General features: G+C 32.7%; 1 protein-coding gene across 1 annotated transcript; it reads left to right on the forward strand.

Annotated features, from left to right (window-relative positions):
* The first annotated feature begins 18,186 nt into the window (after positions 1–18,186).
* Positions 18,187–21,487, forward strand: LOC118045251 (probable NAD(P)H dehydrogenase (quinone) FQR1-like 1). Its single transcript, XM_035053833.2, has 4 exons — positions 18,187–18,336; positions 19,970–20,063; positions 20,722–20,984; positions 21,087–21,487. The coding sequence occupies exons 1-4, from the start codon at positions 18,314–18,316 to the stop codon at positions 21,316–21,318; spliced, it is 612 nt and encodes a 203-aa protein (XP_034909724.1). The 5' UTR covers positions 18,187–18,313; the 3' UTR covers positions 21,319–21,487.
* The last annotated feature ends 1,978 nt before the right edge of the window (positions 21,488–23,465 follow it).

Genomic DNA, 23,465 nt, shown 5'->3' on the forward strand with positions numbered 1-23,465 from the left:
GCAGTTTACCTTAAGTAGGGCGTACTAGGGGTGTTAATACCTTTTATTTACACAATCAATCCCTCGCTTTAGAATATCTGAAAGACTAGTTAGGGTTCCTAGTGACCATAATACTAGGTGGCGACTCCCTTATTCGCAAAAACAAAAAAAAACCCGAAATCAATCGAGGGTTGCGACGCTCCGCCATGAGGTTGCGATATTTTTAAAGCAAGAAGCCTAACTCTTTTGACTCTATTGCTACCTTCAAATTCAACTCCATACTTGTATTGGTGTTTCCAGGTTCATTATTTTGGTGAAAATATAATCTGCAAGTCCCAAATGTAGGCAAGTGATGGCTTTGTCCTTCTTGAGTTTTTCTTCTTCATGTGCTTTCATCTGAGCAATTGTGGGGTTTGTTGTCGGTGGTGATGGATCAGAATCAGACATTACAACATGCCACAAGCCTTGAGATCTTAGATAAAACCTATCTTAATAGCCAAAATATGATAATGTTCACCATTGAATACTAGAATTGCAGATGCAGTATTACTTGAAGTAGATATAAAATCAATAGAAAAATAAATCACTAGTGTTATGCTCACCCTCTCTATGTTTACTCAACCTTACCATGTTTAGCACTCAAAATACTTGCCCCACAGCCCGTATGATACCACTGTTGAAATTTTGTTAATTAAACAAATAGCTAATTCCAGGGAAACAGAAAGGATTCTTAACAAGGAAGAGTGAAGCAAAGAAAAAATAATGCTTTCATAAATAAAGAATACCTATTTAAAGGTTTACATCTCAACTGCAAGTACTGAAAAATAGCAACAACAATCAGAGTTTGTTGGCACTACTAATACTTAACAGAAAAAAAAAAAATCTAGCTGCAAAATCTGTTTTAAAACAGGAATACGAAAGACCAAGTCACACAGCAGCATTTATTCCAGTCTTCAGATTCTGGCAAATTCTCAGAAATTATAACAGAGTCCAATAGTTCTGAAGCTCCTGGATTCTGGTAATAATGTCTTAAGAGATGAGAAAAGTGACTCTGGAAGATACCTGTGGCATAGTTTTGATCATCCATCCGATACACTGATTCCAGGAATGAAGCTTGGCTGGGATTTATGGACCGGACTAGAAAGGCGCCTATCATCCTGGAGGAGCTCAGATGATCCTTCTCCGGGAGACTTAACTTGGGGGATTAAACTACAAAATAACCCTGAGACAATTATCTGGAGAGGATTACAACAGTACTTCAGGAGTGGCCCTTGGACAGGCATTGCATTCACAGGTGCTCCAGAACTTTTCCAAAACCCAGTTTTTAAGTTAAATTTTGTCTCGAGTGAGGATGAAGTATATTTATCCTACGACCTCAAAAATATATCAGCATTCTCCAGGATAGCTGTACATCAGACTACCAATTATCGTGAAGCCTACACATGGAAGGAAGCAACCCAAACTTGGGTCCTCTACGCTTCTGTGCCAAGAGACTCGTGCGATAATTATGCCCTTTGTTGTGCCAACCGGAAATTGGATCATTAATGACTTGCCAATTTGTCGGTGTTTAAAAAAATTCAAGCCTAAATCACCAGAGAAATGGGACTTAATGGATTGGTCTGATGGTTGCGTGCGCAATAAACCATTGGTCTGATGGATTCGTGAAATTATCTGGGGCTGAAATGGCCTGTTGCTACTCATTCTTGGCTAGACAAGAGTATGAATCTCAATGAATGCAGAGCTAAATGTTTGCAGAACAGTTCCTGTATTGCATACAGTAATTCAGATGTTAGAGAAGGCGGCAGTGGCTGCATAATTTGGTATGGTGACCTGATAGATATTAGACAGTTTCCAGCTGGAGGTCAGGAACTATACATTCGCACGAATCCTTCAGAATCAGGTATATGCTAAACATTTGTTTTTTTCAATCCATGAGCACCTAGATGCGGCACCATTTACTTGTTTATAGCTTCTTTACTTGTGATTTATCTTTATTCTAACAATAGTGCACTTTCTTAGAGGCAAAAGCTGAGCCTACGGTAGAGATTGCGGTGATAGTTTCAATAGTCATTGCCATGGTCTCCGGGCTGCTTGTGTTCTGTTATTGCATTTGCAAACGAAAGGAAAAGTGCAGAGGTAAAGTTACTGGTACATTTCTCTAAAAGAATGCCCATCCTGTTTATCATGAAGTTCTAAAAAAGTCTGTAGTTCATGGAAAAGTATAGCTTTAAGCCATTAACTATTGTCCACTCATTATGACTGCAGCTTTAACAAGTGTATGATCATCTTTAGTGAAAGCTTCGATACTTGTCATGACTGAGTGCTTGTTTCAATATTTAAAGTTTTCTTTGATGAGAAAAGAAGAAAAAAGAAAATGACTATTCCTTAATTCAACAATCTTATGCTAGCAAGTCAATATAATAGTTCTATATTGCAATTTCAGTTTCGAATCGTTAGATTTTGTTGGTTTTAATACTGTAATTGCAGTGCACGAATACAGATGAGTTACAGAATTGAAGAAGAATAATTCATCTATTTTTATTGATTGCAGAATACTCTTAAATAGAGATAGAGTTTTAGTTGGAAATAAAGACTATTCAAAATTCAAAAATTGCATAACAAACAAATCAAATGTAATAAAAAATTTTATTCCACAAATCTTGGTCTTCAAACAAAGATCTTCATTGATGAAATCTTCTAAACAAGCAGCAGCAACGTCTCCTGGTCTTCTACAGCTTTCTAAGACATTCTTTCAATACTCCTCTTTGTCTTAACAATAGCAGATATCAAGCTTACTTCTTAAATCTTCAAAACTTACATTTGAAAGAGCTTTAGTTAGAACATTTGCAATCTGATAGTTAGTTTCGCAATATAGCGGAGTAACATTCTTCTTTCTAAGCTTCTCTTAGAAAATATAACTTGATTTAAAAATGCTTAGTTCTGCCATAGAACACAGGATTATTTACAATAGAAATTGCAACTTGATTGTCAACATAAATCTTTGTTGGTTCCAATTGATTCATATACAAATCTTCAAGTATTTTCCTTATCTAAATGGTTTGAATTACAGCAGCAGTAGTTGCTGTATATTATGCTTCAGTTGTGCTTTGAGCTACATTATCTTGCTTCCTTAAACACCAAGAGAACATATCTAATCCAAAACTAAAACAGTAGCCCAAGGTGCTTTTCATGTCGTCCACATATCCTACCCAGTCACTATCAAAGTAGCCATGAAGCATAAAATTTTGAAGATGAGAGAATTTTATACCACAGCTTATTGTACCTTTGATATATCTTACTATTCTTTTTGCAACTTAAGGATGCAATTCACTTGCACAATGCGTAAAACATGACAATAAATGCAATGTCAGATCTTGTAGTTGTAAGATACATTAAACACCCAATCAAACTTCTGTACAACCTTTATCTACTTTGTTTGTTCCATCATTCTTGTTGAATTTTTCCTTTAGATTCATAGGTGTGCTTGTGCTCTTGTTGCTTTCCATGTGAAACTTCTTCCATATCTCTTTAGCATACTTCTGTTGACATATGAAGATTCCATCATTGCTTTGTTTCACCTCCATTCCAAAGAAGCAAGACATCAAACCAAGATCTGTCATCTCAAGCACATTAAGCATTTTGGTCTTGAACTCTTCAATTAGTGTCTTATCACTTCTTGTTACAAGCAAGTAATCAACATAAACAGATACAATAATTAAGTTTGCATCAGTTCCCTTACATATAACATGGCCTCACTTAGACTTTTAACAAAGCCAAGTTTAATTACATGCTCATCAATTTTGCTATGTCATGCTCTAGCAGCTTGTTTAAGGCCATACAAAGCCTTCTTCAGCAAGTAGACCTTCTCCTCTTGTCCCTTGACTTCAAAATCTCTTGGTAGTTCTATATAAATCTCCTCCTATAGATATTCATTCAAAAATGCATACTTTACATCTAACTGATAGACTTTCCAATTCTTTTGTGCAGACAATGCAAGTAGTAATATGATTATGTCCAGGCATGCTACTAGTGCAAATGTTTTTGAGAAGTCCACTTCAAACACTTGAGCATAGCCTTTCACAACTAATCTGGCTTTGTATTTGTTTATAGAACCATCTGCATTTTGTTTGGCTCTATAAACCTATTTGACTCCTATGGCCTTCTTGTGTAAAGGTTTGTCCATCAACATTCAGGTATCATTCTTTTCAATCATTCTAAGTTCCTCCTACATTGCTTTAATCCATTCATTGTTCTTCACTGCCTCTTCAAATTCTGCAAGTTCACAAATAATAATAACAAGAAGATAAGGATTTTCACCAAGTCAAGATGTGGCCACCCACTCAACAATTATTCATCAAATCAATAGTTCCAAATTTTGGCCTATAAAAGGAGGCATTTGTCATGCATTTAGGCATCTTGGTGTTCAGATCAAGGTCATGCTCTTGCTCTCTTTCTTTGTATTTTGTAATGTTTAAGTTTTATTTGATGTTATATTAATCTATTGTTTATGATTTTCATTTTCTTTCCTTTATTTGTATATTTATGTTCTTATCTTATTTATTTATGTTTCTTTCTTTCATTATGTTTAGCTAAATCTATTATGTCAAGGTGAAAAGGTTACACTAATGGTGTAAGAATAAGTATAGTATAAACTCAACATGGACTTCAATGTTTGATATTAACATGTTTTATATTTATTATCTTGCTTACTCTTAATAACTTGCTTGTTAAATGGTCAATCTAGATTTGTGTTGAACAACCATTGGTACAACAAATGCTTGGCACTTTCATAGCCCAACCGTGTGGTACAACCTACAATTATGCTATGAAACGAACTTGATTTGTTGTTAACATAAGTTATCACCATGAATACCTGATAATATTTTTATTATTATTATTATTAATATTACTACCAATACTAATTATTATTATTGTTGTTTGTTGTTGTTGTTGTTGTTGTTGTTCTTTATAATTTATATAGTTAACCTCCATGTGGTTCGACCCCGGTCTTGCCGAGTTATTTATTACTTTGACACTCCTGCACTTGGAAAAAGACATCAAGCTTTTGGTCGTGTCAAGTTTTTGGCGTCGTTGTCGGGGAGGTAAATTATTGTATAAATTATAATATTTAATTTATTTTCTCTTTTCACTTTTCATTTTATCTAACTTTTGTTTCCTTTGTTTTGTTTTGTTTCTTTTTCTTCTCTTTTCTTTTCTTCCTTTTATTCTCTTCTTACATGTACATGAGAGTTTGGTCATGTACATTAAGTGGTCGACTTTGTAGGATATCCTCATTATTTTCAGAAAATATGGCCGAAGAAGATTGACGTAACCATATTATTCGATAGTTTCACCCGTATTTAACTAGTGTTTTGCCTATGTTATTTATATAAAATGCCTTGATATTCTTTGTTTTGTGTTTTGAAAGCACTTTTGGATGAAAGATACAAAAAGGAGTAAATTGGAGGTAATTGGCAGATTTGATGTTTAGTCGATGTTTTGTGCAAAGCGTGAGTTCTAAAGGTCAAAATGAAGTGATTCCACTGGCATTAAAAAGCTAACATCCATACCTTTCTGAAAATATAATGCAAGAAAAATAAAAATAGAAAGATCATGGAAATCACATCCTTCAAAGTCAAATCTTGCAGTCTGCCAATGTTGACCTTTGCCCATTAAAAATTCAATATTTGGAGCTTCAGAAGTCTAATTAATGCGAACTCAATTTTTTTGGATTCCTTACTCAAATATCTATAAACTCTCCAAAATTCAGCCTAAAATGATGTCATATGAGGGATATATTATTTTTCAAAGATGACAGATGAATTCTGCCAGCAAGCAGGTTGCGTGAAGAAACGAATCCAAATTTCATCTAGAAGCATCCAAACCAACATACAAGTGTTTCCAGAAATTTAACTCCTATAGTAAATATTCTAGAAGGTCAAGTAAGGCAGCCACCAACTCAAGCCAGCAACCAGCCACCAACCGCCTTCACACTACCACCATTTATTGATGTTCACACTTGAACTTTGATTTTTTTTACTTACAATTTGTGTATAAATAGAGGGATAGAAAGAAGGAGGTGGCAGCTAGAAGTGAAGAAACACAAACTCTCCCCTCTACAAATCAAAAATCATGTATTCTTCCATCTTTAGGAGTAGTTGTTCAATAGATATGCAAGGCTAAGCTTGTTTTCTTGGTTGCAAGGACATAACAAACCTTTAGATTTCAAGAATCGCGATATTTATTCTTCCTTTTATTTTCAGTTTATGTTATGAATGAGTATGTTTGTTTTCCTATGCATATTTCCTATGATTGTTTATCTTAATTGCTAGAGCAGACTCTAAGTTATTATTGTGAACAATCTATTGCTAAGTTTGATATCAAAACCGGAGTTGTGGTATAAAAACTTGTGAAGCAACTAAGCTTGATAATTGTAGCGAAACTATGTTATTAAAATTAGGGAGAACATTCGATCAAAGCAACACAAGCAAACAACTTGGTTGTTAAGATTAATGAATTTATCTGGATCTTAAGGCTTCCATTGGATTAAATCATTAGTGTGGACACTGTGATTATTTGTTGGTTAGGGCTAGTTATACGGCGGATCCATTAATTAACTAATATTAAGAAAAGATAAAATTCATAATATAAACTGGAGTTTCGTTTCAAGGATCGGTTTTAATTTCCGTTGGTAGATGTGTGCTTGCAACCAAGGTTTGTTTTCTTGATATATTTCAGTTTCAATTGATTTTGTTTGCTAGTTTAATGTCTGCCATAGTTTAAATCATTGCAAATAAAACCCCCCATTGCATAACGTATAGCATAAAAATCTGAACTAAACCTTCCTCGTGGGATCGACCCCTTGCTTGCTCTATACTATCTTGTGTGTTTTAAGCTAGGGTAATTAATTTGTGCGACCGCGACATCGCAACTTAAGTGGTCGAATTTGTAGGGTATCCTCATCATTTTCATAAAATATGGTCGAAGAAGATAATCAATCACTTCATAATGAGAATAATGAGAATAACCGTATAAGAACACTTAGAGACCACATGAATCCCACAATAATAAGTGCACCCTCATGCATAGTTTTCCCTCCTAATGCATCTCATTTTAATTTTAAGGCATTATTCAACTTTTACCTTCTTTTTATGGCTTAGACCTAGAAAATCCATGTTTGCATTTAAGGAAATTTGATGAGGTCTGTAATACCTATAATGACCCAAATTGTAGTATGAACACCATTAGATTAAAGCTTTTTCCTTTTTCATTAAAAGATAAAGCTAAAACATGGCTATAAAATTTGAGACCAGGATCTATTCGTGCTTGGGATGAAATGCAACAATAATTTTTAAAGAAGTTTTTTCATCTCACAGAACAAACTCTTTCAAAAGACAAATCATCACTTTCACTCAAAAGCCAGGAGAAACATTTTACCAATGTTGGGATAGGTATCGAGACTTGCTTAATACTTGCCCTCATCATGGTTTTGAAACATGGCGATTGATTTCACATTTTTATGAAGGTTTAACACCTAGAGATAGGCAAATGGTTGAATTGATGTTCAATGAAACTTTTGAAGATAAAGACCCTAATAAAGCAATAGAGTACCTAGACTTGCTAACCAAAAATGCTCAAAATTAGGACACCACAGGTACTTATAAGGCACCAAGTAAAACTCAACCTCATACATCTAGTGGAGGTATGCACAACCTTAGGGAAGATTATGACCTCCAAGCCAAGTTTGCATCTTTAGCTAGAAAAGTCGAAGCACTTGAATTGAAAAGGAGTGGTCAATTAAAATATGTTCAAGACATTGTGTGTCAAATTTGTGAAACCAAGGAACACTCAACAAATGATTGTCTAACTTTGCCTTCTTTTAGGGAATGCCTCCATGAACAAGCCCATGCTTTAAACAATTTCCAAAAGCCGAACCATAACCCATACTCACAAACGTATAACCCTGGTTGGAGAAGTCACCCAAATTTTATTTATAAGAGTGATAGCAAGAATACACAAACTTATAGCCACCATTTCAAGGACACCATAATTTCCAAAATTCTCATGGATATGCACCTCCTTATGCTCCACCTCCTAGAAGAAATCTTGATGAAACATTGCATGCATTCATTGAAAAGCAGGAGATAATCAACACTCAACTTGCTTAAAGCATGATAGATTTTAAAGATACTCTTGCAAAATTAACATCTGCTCTCAGTTTCCAAGAGAAAGGTAAGTTTACATCTCAACCACAGCAAAATCCAAAGGGGCAATACAATGCAAATGCAAGCAATTCTGGAGGACAACACATGGATTAAGTCAAATCAGTCATCACTCTTCGTAGTGGTAAGATGAAGAGTCTATCTCTGAGGGTGAGGAAAATGTTGAACCTGAACATTGCAAAGAAAAGTTTGATTCCCCGCCAGCACTCCCATTCCCTCATGCCATGACCAAACAAAGGAAAGTCAATCACAACTCTGAAATCTTTGAAACTTTCAAATAGGTAAGGATCAATATACCTTTGTTGGATGCTATTAAAGAGGTTTCTTCCTATGCTAAATTTTTGAAAGATCCGTGCACTCTGAAGAGAAAACTAAATCTAAAAAAGAAAGCCTTTTTAGCCGAACAAGTAAGTGTCATTCTTCAGAACAATAATGCTTTGAAATATAAAGACCCTGGTTGTCCTATAATTTCTTGCTTTATTGGAAAACATAAAATTGAAAGAGTCTTACTTGATCTTGGAGCTAGTGTGAATTTACTTCCATATTCAGTCTTTCAAAGTCTTAATCTAGGTGAGTTAAAACAAACATGTGTAACTCTTTTACTTACCGATAGATTTGTAAAAGTGCCTAAAGGAATAGTTGAGGATGTGTTAGTACAAGTTGATAAATTCATTTACCCTGTAGATTTTCTTATCTTGGATACACAATCTGTTGAAGCATGTAATTCAATTCCTGTCATTTTAGGACGTCTATTTCTTGCTACTTCTAATGCATTGATTAATTGTAGGAATGGACTGATGGAGCTATCATTTGGAAACATAACATTGGAGATGACTATTTTCAACATTTACAAGCAACCTGGAGATGATAATGATTTACAGGAAGTGGACTTTATTGAAAAATTAGTTCATGATCAATTTCAAACCACTTCCAGTGAAACTGAGATTAATGAATCTGATGATTTGCAAATGTTCTATTTTCAGGAAGAATTAAAGGCATGTAATTAGAGACCACAAATTAAAGAATTGCCACCATAATCAATTGAGTCCATACCTTCAAGTGTTCAACCACCAAAACCTGAATTGAAGTCGTTACCATTTAATCTCAAATACTCATTTTTGGGAGAAAATGAAACTTCTCCAGTAATAATCTCTTCCAAACTTAATGCACATCAAGAAAGTAAGTTATTACAGACTCTAAAAATGCACAAAAATGCATTAGGATGGACAATAGCTGACATAAAAGGAATTAGCCCTTGGATTTGCACACATGATTTGTTTGGAGGAAAATGCTAAACCCTCTAGAGAAATGCAATGAAGGCTTAATCCTAATATGAAAGAAGTAGTGAAAAATGAAGTTATTAAGCTTCTAGATAATGGAATCATTTATCCTATTTCTGACAGCAAATGGGTAAGTCCTACCCAAGTTGTACCCAAAAAGTCTCGAGTCACTGTGATAACAAATGAGGAAAATGAGTTAATTCCAACGAGGACTGTTACTGGTTGGCGTATGTGCATTGACTATAGGAAACTTAATTCAATGACTAGAAAAGATCATTTCCCTTTACCTTTCATGGATCAAATCCTAAAAAAAGTTGCAGGTCATGAATTTTATCGTGATGGCTATTCAACAAAAGCAGGTCATCAGGACAATTGCCGGCTCATTGGAGTACCCAAGACAAAAGAAAGTTCTTGAATGAAGTGATCTGCGACAATGAGCTGGCAATTGTCCTAAAACAAGAAAATTAACAATATTAGCAAACCAAGGCATCGTAGAAACGGAAAGTAAAGATTCATCGGGAAAGTAGTCATCGATTGGTAAAAGAAGGTAAAAGTTGAATAATGCTTGGCTAAACTTTCATGCACGTGTAGGAAAAGAATAAAATGAAGAAAAGAAAAAGAAAAAGAGACAAAACACAAGAAACAAAAGTTAGATAAAAGAAAAGTGAAAGGAGAAAAATATAACAAAACTTATAATTTATATAGAAATTTACCTCCCTGACAACGGCGTCAAAAACTTGACACGACTAAAAGATTAATGTCTTATCCCAAGTGCAGGAGTGTCGAAGTAATAAATAATCCGGCAAGACTAGGGTCGAACCATAGGGAGGTTAACTATAATAATAATAATAATATGTTAAAGAGGACTTTGAGATGTAAGACTAATGTGAGGATTCAACAATGATAAAAAATAATTGTCAAGGTTAGAGGATTCACTAATAGTATTAGAAATAAATATAGTATAAACTCTTTTTATTAATCAACTGGAAACCACACTCAAATGAGGTTCCAATCGGATGATTTATCCTTAATAGTTCATTATAAATTTTTAACATGATCATATTAATTGTCTTATTGTAGTAACACCATACTTTTAAATATTTTTAGGAATTCATGATGTTAACATATGTTAACAACAAATCAAGTTCCTTTCAGAGCACATGTATAGGTTATGCTATACGGTTGGCTATAAAAGTGCTAAGCATTTGTTGTATCAAGTGTTATACAACACAAATCTAGATTAACCATTTAATAAGTAAGTTATTAAGAATTAATAAGATAAAAAGATAAGATCTTTTGTTAAAGTGACTCTTAAGACGCATCTTAGTAAACATTCTTAACAAGGTCTATCAGAATACTTCTTAAAATATTCAGGTTTACAAACTCTCGTATTGTTATCACTTGATTCTGCTCATATCCTCATTTAACAAGTATTCTTAAATCTTTATTTTCACAAACACACACTTTAACATATGATTGTGAGTTGCACATTGGATTATTACATTATTTATATTCTTTTGTTAAAGGTAACAACTAAGAGAAATGGATAGTATATAATTTGCAAAAAAAAAAATAACAAAAAATAATGATAATAAAAATATAGATAAGTTTGGTTTCGTAGCCTCCCTAACCTAAGCAATTAAGCCCGAAGAGATGTTTTAACACTTAATACCTTAAAGTCAACTGACTTAGAAGCTATTGGCTCAACGCTTGTTACATGGGCTGGGGAGAAAAGCTTAAGGGAATAAAATATTGCACTATCTACATATTAGTATCTACAACTCGAGGTACTAAGCTTGTAGGGGTGTCTCAACACCTAATGCCCTAAGACCAACTAGTTTGGGAGTCATTAGCCGAAAGCTCGTTACATGAGTTAAAGATGCATTGTGTTTTAAGTTGTGTGTGTGTGTGTGTGTGTGTGTGTGTGTGTGTAAGAAAAAGATAATAATCATAACACAAGAAAGTTAACCTTAAACATTAGAACAAAAATTTTGTTTTCTTCCAAGTAAAGCTCTATAACTATGTGTTGATATATTAAGCACAAAAGGAAGGTTTATTAATATCTTGTTTAAGAGGTATTAAGTAGATATATAAATTTAATGAGTTTATTTATTTGGATAGATTAATGGAAGTTGAATGATGAATGCCTTGCTTTGTGGAATTTGCAAATTGTTTTTCTATTTTAACGCTTTGATTACTAGGGACTAGTAATAAGCTGGTTGGGGGTGTGATTAGTATTTAAAAGTGTATTTTTATGAAGGTTTTATATCATTATTCTGCACTTGAAGTATCAATAACTCCTTAACTAAAGCATGTTTTATAATAACATAACTAATAATATAAGATACCTTTAATTTATGGTAAATGTTAATCTTAAATGCAGGCCTATCACATAAATAAAAGGATTGATTGATGAGTTTAAACACTAAAATTGGAAGGACAAAGAGAGGGCCAAACTTAGAAAAGAGATGTTGGTGTAATCCAAACTGGAACACTGTTTGGTAATTGGGTCATATCTGGAGCTATAGATCTCGGATTTAGGTCTATTTTATATGGATAAAAAGGTAAGACATAGGCCTATAACTTTCATGGCAGTCCAAGATTTAAAATGACCGTTTTTAATTTCAAATTATAGCAACAAAGGAGAAGTCTGAATCTATCTTGTAGCCCAGATATTGTTTAGTGTTTAGCCCATATCTCGATTTTTAAAAGTCCAAATGACCTCCATTTTTTTTTTCTAGAAAGATAAGACAATTTCCTAGAATTTTCATGGTTGGTTCTAATTCTAATATTAGCAATGACATTTTGTTCAGAAAGAAGATAAGGATTTTCACCAAGTTAAGAGTTGTCCATCCAGTCAATAATTAGTCATGAAATAAATAGTTTCAAATTTTGGCCTATAAAAGGAGGCATTTGTCATGCATTTAGGTATCATGCTCTTCATTTCTTTCTTTATATTTTTGTAATGTTTAAGTTTTATTTCATGTTATATTTCTCTTAATCTCTTGTTTATGCTTTTCATTTTCTTTACTATACTTATGTTATTATGTTGTTTATTTATGGTTCTCTTCTTCATTATGTTTAGCTAAGTTTATTATTTCAAGATTATACTTTTCATTTCCAAGAAAGTTTGTTGTTAACATGTCTTATCGTTTTATCTTTTTAATTCTTAATATCTTGCTTGTTAAATGGTTAATCTAGATTTGTGTTGTATAACACTTGGTACAAAAAATGCTTGGCACTTTCATAGCCAATCGTCTGGTATAACCTACACATGTGCTATGAAAGGAACTTGATTTGTTGTTAACATAAGTTAACATCATGAATTCCTGAAAATATTTAAAAGTATGGTGTTACTAAAATAATATAATTAATATGATCATGTTAAAAATTTATAATGAACTATTAAGGATAAATCATATGATTGGAACCTCATTTGTGTGTAATTTCTAGTTGATTAATAAAAAGAGTTTATAGTATACTTATTTCTAATACTATTAGTGGATCCTTTAACCTTGACAATTATTTTTATCATTGTTGAATCCTCACATCAATCTTACATCTTAAAGTCCTCTTTAACTTATTATTATTATTATTATTATTTATAATTTATATTGTTAACCTCCCTGTGGTTCGACCCCGATCTTGCCTAAATAACTTAACAGTCCTGCACTTGGGATAAGATATTAATCTTTTAGTCATGTTAGATGTCCAACTTGTTAAGTGAGTCACGAAAGGTTTTTTTTTTTTTTGAAACAACCTTTGTGAGCATATTAGCAATATGGTAATTCATTTACTTTATTGAAATTATTGAAATTTTTATAATTATAATTTTTTACTACAAGGCTAAATTTTAGTGGGATAGAGCAAATGATAATATTGTGAAGAGGGTTTGAGAGAATCAAATTGCAACTAGGTAACATCGAAATTAGCATAATTTTTTTATTTCCAAATATTAAAATTTCATTTATCATTTACTCATAAATAATATGTTTGTATCATACAGATTGAGTGATTTTTGGTATAAGGCGCAAAAGAAATCTAAAAAAATATACTAGAGATTTATTTTAGTCACATTTATTTTTAATTAATTTGTTGTTATTTATAATATATTTAATTGACAATATTTTTATCTTATAGGTTACAACTCTTGGTCGTGAGCCAAACCCAATGAAGCTTTTTGTGGAAACACACGTGCGGAGTAATGACAGTAAAAAAAGGAGGCAACAATTCATTGACAACTGAACTCGACACTTTGTAGTACATTGGTTTTCAATCATTATTTTTATCTTAAGTTATTATTTTCTTGAATTTGATGATTTGATTTTTTTTTCCAGGAGACATATAATAGCTGGTTGAAGGAGAGATACGAGAACAATCCTTCGATCCGAATTTGTGGTTAGAGGCAGGATTGTCTAGTGGACCTAATAGAAATTAGGTGTACGGACTCTTTAACACTACAATCAAGAACTTGTAGACGGCTCGTAGTGTTTCAATTGTTGGGAGCTCGCAATCGATACTGAACACTCAATCTCCAGAATTTGCGACCTTGAAAGATCAAGGAGTGCAAGAACATACGACCCATCTCGATGAAAAATACAAACAACTCATTGTAGATTATGAAGAACTCCGCCGAATGGTCATAGAATTAGATCACAGATGGGTGATATAAATATGCACCCTCTTATTGGCCTCACGGTTCCAGGAATAACCAATCTTCTCCTCCTTCTCTTAACACTGTCTTTGTTTTAGTTTCATTGTATTTGAACGTATAAATTTTTAATAAATATTTATTTTTTATATTAAGATAATTGATTTTTAAATACTTAAGGTTTATACAATTTTTTTTTGTTCAATAGATTTTTTTTTAAAAAAAAAATTCAAATTCTTACGGATAGGGTTACCGATGGATTTATTCCATCAACATATCCCAGAAAGTTGGAAAATAATTACTACAAATGTCACTGCAACTGTTACATCACTGACATAATAATTATGTCAGTATTTTTCAAAGAATTGGAAAAGAATTACTGCAAATACCACTACAACTGTTACATCACAGACAAAATTGTTTCGTCGGTATATTCCAAAGAGTTAAAAAAGAATTACTGCAAATGCCACTACAAATCACTACCAGAATTATTTCGTCAATATATTCCAGTGGATAATTTTTTTTCCAGCATGCATTGTTCGTCTGTAAAGCTATCGATAATTTTTTTTTAATTAACGGCGGATTTACCGATAGACTAGAAATTACCGATGAGGTTTTTTCCAATGGACGGTTTTAATCCATGAATCCGTTTGTAAAATAATCATTGATGACATATTAGAGTAAATACCGACAGAATTTTCCATGAAAAAAACTGTTAAATGTGGTAGTGAAAGGATAAAAAAAAAACTCTTAAGGATGACAAAAATAGTAAATTTACAGTAAATCATCGAGGCAAAATAATTAGTTGTTAGTTAATTTTGGACGGGAGTTAAATCCAAAGCAAGTTTCCAGCTTCCATGTCTTCTTTTGTTATTCATAATTCATTCTTCCATACCAACTCTAATTGCGTGTATAACAATCTGTTTAATGAAAACAATTCTCATATTATGTTTTAGATGAAAAGGATGACTTTTGATGAAAAAAAATTATTGGATGGAAAGACTTGACCTTTCGAAGAAAGGGCCATAAAGAAAACCTCTTTGAAAAGAAAAAAAATTCACATCTAAAAATAATAGTCGTTATGGAAAGACACGATAGAAAAATCTTCACAATTTAATTTGAAATGGAAAGATATGACTGCTGGTGAACAAATTTATTAGATGGAAAGACATGAACATTTAAAAAAGGCATGTAAAAATATGTCCATGTTTTAAAAAATATTTAAAAAAAAATTAAAATTTTTTTATTTTAAATTAAAATTTTTTTAAAATATTTTTAAATCATTTTGATGTTTTAATATAAAAAATATATATTTTTTAAAATTATTTTAATATATTTTTTAAATAAATAATACTTTAAAAAATAATTATAACCATATTCTAAAAATATTTACCGTACGAGTATCTTTAATATTAAATATTGCATGTAAAATCCATTAAAAGTACAGTAAGAGAGACATTTGGTCAAAAAAAATGTAGCTTTCTGAACAAGGAAAACGTAGGAAAATTGCTTAATATCATGGGAGGTGGCAGAGCCTATACTATCCTTGAAGCGACAGCCAATTTGCTAATGTTATCCTTGTGGCGTGGGCCTCTGTGAGATATCATGAAGAATGATAATGGAGTTTTCTCACTATCCAAGGAAATGCCCATCATTTTATTTTTTATTTTTTTTTTTTGTGTCTTATTTTACTCAAAATACAAAAAAGTCTTCCAACTTGTTAGAAATAATGGCCCATGAAATTATGGAAATATTCGGCAGGCAATTTTTGTATCTGTGCTTGAAGTTTCTGATGCACCCCACCTCTCCTGTAACACTTGTGATTCTCAATTATAGCTTCTTTTTTTTTTCCTAAGAAAAAAATGGGGATTAGTTAAGATCCTTAATTAATTTTATTTTTGTACACGTGTCTTACTATTTTTTTATTAAAAAATTTTATATGTTATTTTTTTTTTATTAATATGGAATATCTAGATTAGTTTGCGTACATCTTGACTAATCACACGGTTCTGAAATTAACGACCATGTACGGCTTTAGTGGTTATCATATTAGCAACTATAGGGATTGAACTTGAAACTACATAAAAGCAAATCTCTTGATCCCAAACTTTTATCATTAGACCACCTACTAGATAATTATGTATCATATTTAAGAGAAAAAATAAAAAAACTCAGCCTAATCAATAATTATAAGATGGTAATACAATGTGGGATCTGGGGTTTGATTTATATCCAAGAAATAGATTCAATTATTTAAAGTTTATAAAAAGAATTTTATTTATTTATTTTTAACATTTATATGTTAAAATAATTATGAAAAAACATAAATTTTAAAATAAATATATCTTTAAAAAGTATACGAAAACCAAAATTACCGCTCTTCTTACCATGATTTAAAAGTTTGCTGCGTAGATAACGTTTTGCACAAGGGTGTGACTATTCTTCGTCATGACTTTTGTAAGAGGGATTTAACTATTGTATATATTAGACTTGAATTGTTGTGCTTTTAGGTCCAAATCCACTTCGAAGTTTATTATTATTATTGGAAGGCAGCCATTTGCGATTTTGCAAGCATTATTTTTAAAATGTGTGTATAAATTAATAGGTTAGCAATGCTATGTTTTGAACACTCATATATAATTTATTTTTTAAAATTCTATCAAGATCAATACCAGCAATTAATTTTTGAAACATGATAAAATGCTAGAAATAACTTGTTATATATATATATATATATATATATATATATATGAAGTTCCTCTTCTATTATACATAAGGAAGATTCATCAAAGTGTTTTTATTTTTTTATTTTTGCAAGAATTCATGAGTGGATAAAATGTCGTGCAAGTTTTGTTACACAAAAATAATGGGAAAGGAAAAAAAAAAACAGAAATAATTGATTTTGAAAGGCATATTTGTAAATTGGATAATCATTTCAGGGTTTGTTTGGGAATGTTATTGGGGTTCTTTTTTAAAGTGTTTTTTATGTCGAAATGTATCAAAATGATATTTTTTTTATTTTTTAAAAAATAATTTTTGAGATTGACCCATCAAAACAATTCTATATATATATATATATATATATATATATATAATTAATTTTTAACAAAAAAATTAAAGTTTTTAAAAACACGAGTTCGTTCGCATTTTCAAATTCTCTCTTAGTTTTGGGTCAGCATGCAATCTTAATATACGTCATTCACTTTTTTTTTTTCCAAAACTAAAAATTGACCAATTAATTCTCCATTTTCAAAAAAAAAAAAATCATATGAATATTGGAATTGTTCCAAACTCAAAGAAAATCCAAATGTATACTCCAAAACAAGTAATCAAACACAGCTCATCACCCCCACCAACACCCTTCTAATTTTATTTATTCATATTTGAATTAGATTTTTATTTTTCATTTTATATTTGTATTACATCAGTTTTATTGTAAAATACAATGAAGTGAATATTTTGAAGCATGGAATAAATTTAGCAATCAATCAAGATCAATTGAAGATTTCAATATTTAATTTTAATTTTAATTTTAATTTCGTTTTCTACTTCTCTTATTATAGTCCTTGTTCAAACGCATTAATTTGTATATAATAATTTATCAAATTATCAATACAATTATCTTTTAAAAAATGTTATTATAATTATGATAAAAAATAAATAAATAAAACCGAAAAAGAAAAGAAGAACAGTATCACATCTTCTAGAAAAAATTAGTTTGCAGCAACCACTCCGGTTATGATTATAAGCATGACCACAATATTCCATCATCCTCAAACTCAATCACTAATCATTCCGTTTGAAAATTATTAACAGCTAAATACCGTTTCTCTTCACGGCGTCCAACCCCAACCCAACTTAACTAACTAAAATAATAATAATAAAAAACAAAAACTCTTAATATAATTATTCATTGCTTAAAAATTGAATAATTCTTTATTTTCATTTTCTCCTTTATTAAATAAAATAATCTCCTTACCACCGTCAGCAACTAGAAACAAGCGTTACAGCGACTCCCTTCCCTCTCTATAAAAAACGTCAACGCTCTTTTCTTTTTCTCATCCTTTTAAAATCACACACGCAACCAACCAACCAACGAACACCCAGAGAGAGAGAGAGAGAGGGAGGAGGGAGGGAGGGAGAGTGTGAGCTAGCTAGCTTTGCAGAGTTCTGTCGATTCAATGGCGACCAAAGTGTATATTGTGTAAGTCTCTCTCTCTCTCTCTCTCTCTTTCTGTATATCCTCACCATTTTTCTTTTCTAATTTTCTATATTTTGAACTTTGAGTTTTTAATTTTTTAATTTTTTGGTTTGATCTGTTAATTTGAACTAGGATTTCTAGTTTTTATTTATTTATTTATAATTTTTATTCTGCTTTATAGGATCGTTTCTGTTTAAGTGCTTTGAGCCAGGGTTGATGTAATGGTGCATTTGCTAATTTAAAGTATGATTATCTGCGCTGCGTTTTCGTGTGTTGATCTTTTATTAGATCTCTAATTAATCGGTTTAGAATTATTTTTGTTTTATTCGATTAATTAGTGTTGGTAAGCTCATCTTAGTCGCGAAAATGATAATGAGGAAACCCTTGCACATCAATGAGGAATGGTTTTTTTGGTTATTTATAAGTACTAAGATATTAATGTGTATCTGATCTTGCGATGCAATGCAGTTAGAGGTCTTGTGCTACGCATATGCAGATACTTTTTTTTTGCAAGTCAGTTGAAGTTAAAATTTGATTATTTATCAAGTCTAGTAATTATTGTTGCTGCTTCATTGTTTGTCTGGTGATACCGAGCTTTCTTGTTTTTCATTTGTCGCTCTGTTTAAGTGTTCTGTGCGAAGTGAAGTAAATTTTTATTACTGCTTCCCTTAAGGGTTGAAGTCAGAGTTTGTTAGATTTTTTTTTTCCAGATAATTCTGCTGGATTAGTTGAGATAATTCACTAAAGATCCTGTCAAATTCCATTAAAAGAAGACATTGGCTGCTGCAATGGATTACTTCTTTTTTTTTTCTTCATGATTTTCAACCAGTTGCATGGATATGGTACTAGTTTGCATACACTATTATTTCACTATGAATTGTCAATTTAGCTGGTGGTTCTTGTCATGTTATTGGTATGAAGTACTTTCCCAGCTGTACTAGCATTTTTTTTTCCATGTGGCTGAAGGTTCTTATACATAGTGGGGTAGTGGGCTCTATGTAGGCATCCACTATTTGGTGGGATTATCACTTCGGGTCAGCTGGTTTATTGCTAATAAAATACAAAATCCAAGGAGGGAATTTTTTTTTTTTAATTCACTTATTTTTGGCATTGTGGGTGTTTGAATGGGGGTGCATTTGCAAGTGTCTAGTTTTCAGATCTAGAAAGCTAGGATAAAATCATTTTACACATGACGAATTATTTGTTTCGGTCAACACGCTGATTTCAGTGCTGTAATGACTTTCTGTTGCAATTTTTGAATCTAATGGGTTTGAGGTCCCCTCCCATTTATTTGTCATATGAACATATCGGCTGTGGTGGAACATGATGTATGGTGTTTTGAGGTATTGCAAATTTGCAATCTATATTAACCATTGCTATTCAAAGTTTTTCAATTGGCAAAAACTTTCATTTTCTAGATCCACTTTTGGATTGGACTAGATGATCTTATAAATTGATAGTGGATTTGGTTCAAAAACTTAAAGAAAGAGCATTGCCTTTAAAGATATTATTGACCTCTTATGTTACAATTTCATGCAAGTTATTTTTATATGCTCCAAATGCTCTTCACGCTCTTTCTTTCTCCTTTCTTGCTATTTTCCCCGTACTTTGTTAAAATTTATTGTTGCATTTACAGGTACTATTCCATGTATGGACATGTAGAGAAACTGGCAGAAGAGATTAAGAAAGGGGCTTCATCTGTTGAAGGTGTTGAGGCCCAATTATGGCAGGTGAGGAAGTGCATCCGATGTCAACTTTCACAGTCCATGCTCTTGTGATGTTGAACTATTAAATTTGCCTGCATGCTGTGGCCTGTATATGATGATACAAAGTAGAATGCCACAAGAATTTTAGATTCAAAAGGAACACAGTTTGAGAATCATGAACTCAACTTGTTTCTGAAAATGTTTCCTATGTGCGAAGTTATGAGGTTATCAGAATTCATCATTGACATCCATGGCTTCCATGCTTTATGTGAACTGCTGCATGCAGTTTTAATATATATATTTTTTTAATATTGTTGCATTTAGTACAATCAGTATTACAACTTTTAATATCTCTCATGGTTATGTTATGTTGCTCATATGCGCCAAGGTCCTGTTAGAACTTTGCACCTGTGATGGAGTTGTTCACAGTTGTCAAGGTTCCTTTTCCTTGGTTAGACATCTCTGTCAGTAGTCACATATAATAATTATCTATAGGGTTGTGAAGGCATAGCTATTTATAGTTTTTCTTGCCACTGAAGTGTGTCATCTAATATATTTGGAATGTAACTTGATAGTTCAACTGGTGGCAAGGATTATTTTTGAAGTCAAGGCTCCTCATTGTTGTGGTTTTCTCTGAAATTGAAAAAAAAAATTATACTGATCTAGTCCTCATGTGTGACAGGTTCCTGAGACACTGCCAGAAGAGGTGCTTGGAAAGATGAGTGCACCACCAAAGAGTGATGTACCAATCATTACACCTAGTGAGCTCGCTGAAGCTGATGGCTTTGTGCTTGGATTCCCGACAAGATTTGGAATGATGGCTGCCCAATTCAAAGCTTTTCTGGATGCAACTGGAAGTCTATGGAGAACACAGCAACTTGCTGGCAAGCCCGCTGGAATCTTCTTTAGCACTGGATCGCAAGGTGGTGGCCAAGAGACCACAGCGTAAGTCCCCACGTCACTGCTACCAAATTAAGTTTTTTACTCGAAAAACTTGTTAGGGAGCTCAAGTAACGATGTCTTACAAAAATGTTGAGATTTTAACAGGTTGACTGCTATTACCCAACTTGTTCACCATGGGATGATATTTGTTCCCATTGGCTACACATTTGGTGCTGGCATGTTTGAGATGGAGAAGGTGAAAGGTGGAAGTCCTTACGGCGCAGGAACTTTCGCTGGGGATGGGTCGAGACAGCCAACTGAGCTTGAATTGGAGCAGGCTTTCCACCAGGGCAAGTACATTGCTGCCATCACAAAGAAGCTCAAAGGAGCTGCTTAAGTTTACTCAATTACAAGAATACGGTCTGGTCTTCCATTTTTTTCACCCTATAGAATATGCATTTGCAAAGAATAATTCGTATTCCACTGTTTATTATATGCTTTTCATGTGTGTAACATGATAGTGATTATTGTCTCAATGATATCAAGGTTGGTTGTGTTTTCATTTATTCCATTCCCAATGCATCATAATATGATTTCTTCATTCCTCTGTCTTAGAACCTTAATAATTTCGATCAATTGCTCCTGCAAATTGAAAGCAATAACCACTTTGAAGCTAATGCCAGGCAAAGACGGCAGAGACCTGCGTAAGCAGCGCATCGAAACCATCGAAACCTGAACCATAACACTACAATTTATAGTGAATGCAGGCCTTAAGTTTTGAAAATCTGAATGATGCCAGTTACATTTTATGGTTTAGAGTTCCTTTATCTTGACATTGATTCTCTCACCTGCAGTTTTCCTGTCTGTCATTCTTTAGAACCATTTCAAATTCAGGCTAATCACTGATTTATGTATGTACGTCTAACAAAAAATAGTGTCAACGTCACACCAACTTTTGAGCATAACCTAACCTTCATGCACACATACAAGAAAGAATATACACAACTTGATGGTTTTGGTAAATATTAGGTGGAATTTGATTCATCAGTGTTTTATTTTTAGTTATTGTTTGAGCTGATATGTCCTATGAGAACCAAACTATTCTCAGAATATATGAATATCATTCTCCAAACCATCAAGACTCCTTTTCTCATTAGAAAGGGTGCTCTCAAGCAAGCTTTACGCGGTCATGCGTGTATTGTGTTTAAGAGATTAAAATGGGTGCAAATGGAACACATAACAGTGTCTTTTTCTTGTTACAAATTATTTCTAGCAAAGTGGGCACCATAGCATATTGGGATTATACTTTTCTCCATAGTTGTTAGTCTAGACCCAGTACCCAACTCCTAACCCGATTTCCTGATTTAAGATCCAGGTAGAGAGTTTGTTATGTCAAACCAGCTCTATTCTAAAAAAATGATATCACTTTGAATAAAAAAAAAAAAAATTAAGACAAAAGTTTTTGAAATTGATTTGGTTAATTCTTGATCGAGTCAACCAGGTTTAACTATATTAATATTTAAAATAATTAAAAAAATATTAAATATAAGCTAAGCACTGGATCAACCCATCAAATTGGGTCGAACTTAACAAATATGCCCGGTAGGTTTTTGCTTCTCACCATTTTACTTGGGCATTTCTTTTTGTGAGGAATTGGTATGCATAAAAGGGTTCGGCTCCTTTGCAATCAATGAACTTCGGACTGCTGGAATCAGACAACTGCCACGTACCAAAAGAAGTCTTGTAACTCTCAAACTTGTTTCTTCCATCATTTGGCCAAACATCCGTCGCATGTGAAATTCCCTGTCTCGCCACTTTTTTCATGTACCTAACCTATAGCTTTTCTTTTATCTGCCTACATGCTTTACTACCATGCCTACGCAGTAATCGATTTCGTGATCTTCTCCGGCCAGTATATATATAAAAGCACTGTACAATAGCATCTCGAACTAAACACATGTTTCGAGATAGAATTCTGTGCTCGAATTTCAAGGTAGCTAGGTTGATGTCATGTGTTACCTCAGATCTTGCCCTCTGCTTATGCTCATGCTTGCATTGCTGGATGCCCATTAACTAGTGGTAATAATAAAATCTCAAACACCAATTGGTGTGCACGTTGACCGATATAAATTCTCATGGAAAACATTTTTTACTCCACTGCACGACCTGGAACAAGGGAAAGAAACTTTTTTATTTTAAATCAGAGTCTCGGGGCAATCATTTTTACCCTATACAATTACAAGATTCCACTCCCTTTATAATTATTTCTTTCTTTTAAAGTATGGCTCTCTTTTTCTGATAGATATTAGATTTAAATCTATAAGAATCCCACTCAGTTGTATCTTTGCTGCAGCACTGGGTGACAAAAGATGAACCGAAGAGGAAAACAGTTCTTTAAACTAATCCACATGATGACAAAAAGATGCAATTAGGAAGTTTCATTGGTAGATACTGAAATGTATGAGAGTATCGTGTCATGATCAGCAGGCAAGAGATTTACTAATTAATGCAAGAAAATGAAGGTATTAAACTAATTCAAACCCT

The sequence above is a fragment of the Populus alba genome, chromosome 1, assembly GCF_005239225.2.
Source record: "Populus alba chromosome 1, ASM523922v2, whole genome shotgun sequence".
Lineage (NCBI taxonomy): Eukaryota > Viridiplantae > Streptophyta > Magnoliopsida > Malpighiales > Salicaceae > Populus > Populus alba.

Coding starts and splice junctions, on each gene's coding strand:
- LOC118045251 (XM_035053833.2), top strand. CDS start 18,314: ATGGCGACCAAAGTGTATATTGT. Junction 20,064..20,721: donor TTGAGGCCCAATTATGGCAG/GTGAGGAAGTGC, acceptor CATGTGTGACAG/GTTCCTGAGACACTGCCAGA. Junction 20,985..21,086: donor GGTGGCCAAGAGACCACAGC/GTAAGTCCCCAC, acceptor AGATTTTAACAG/GTTGACTGCTATTACCCAAC.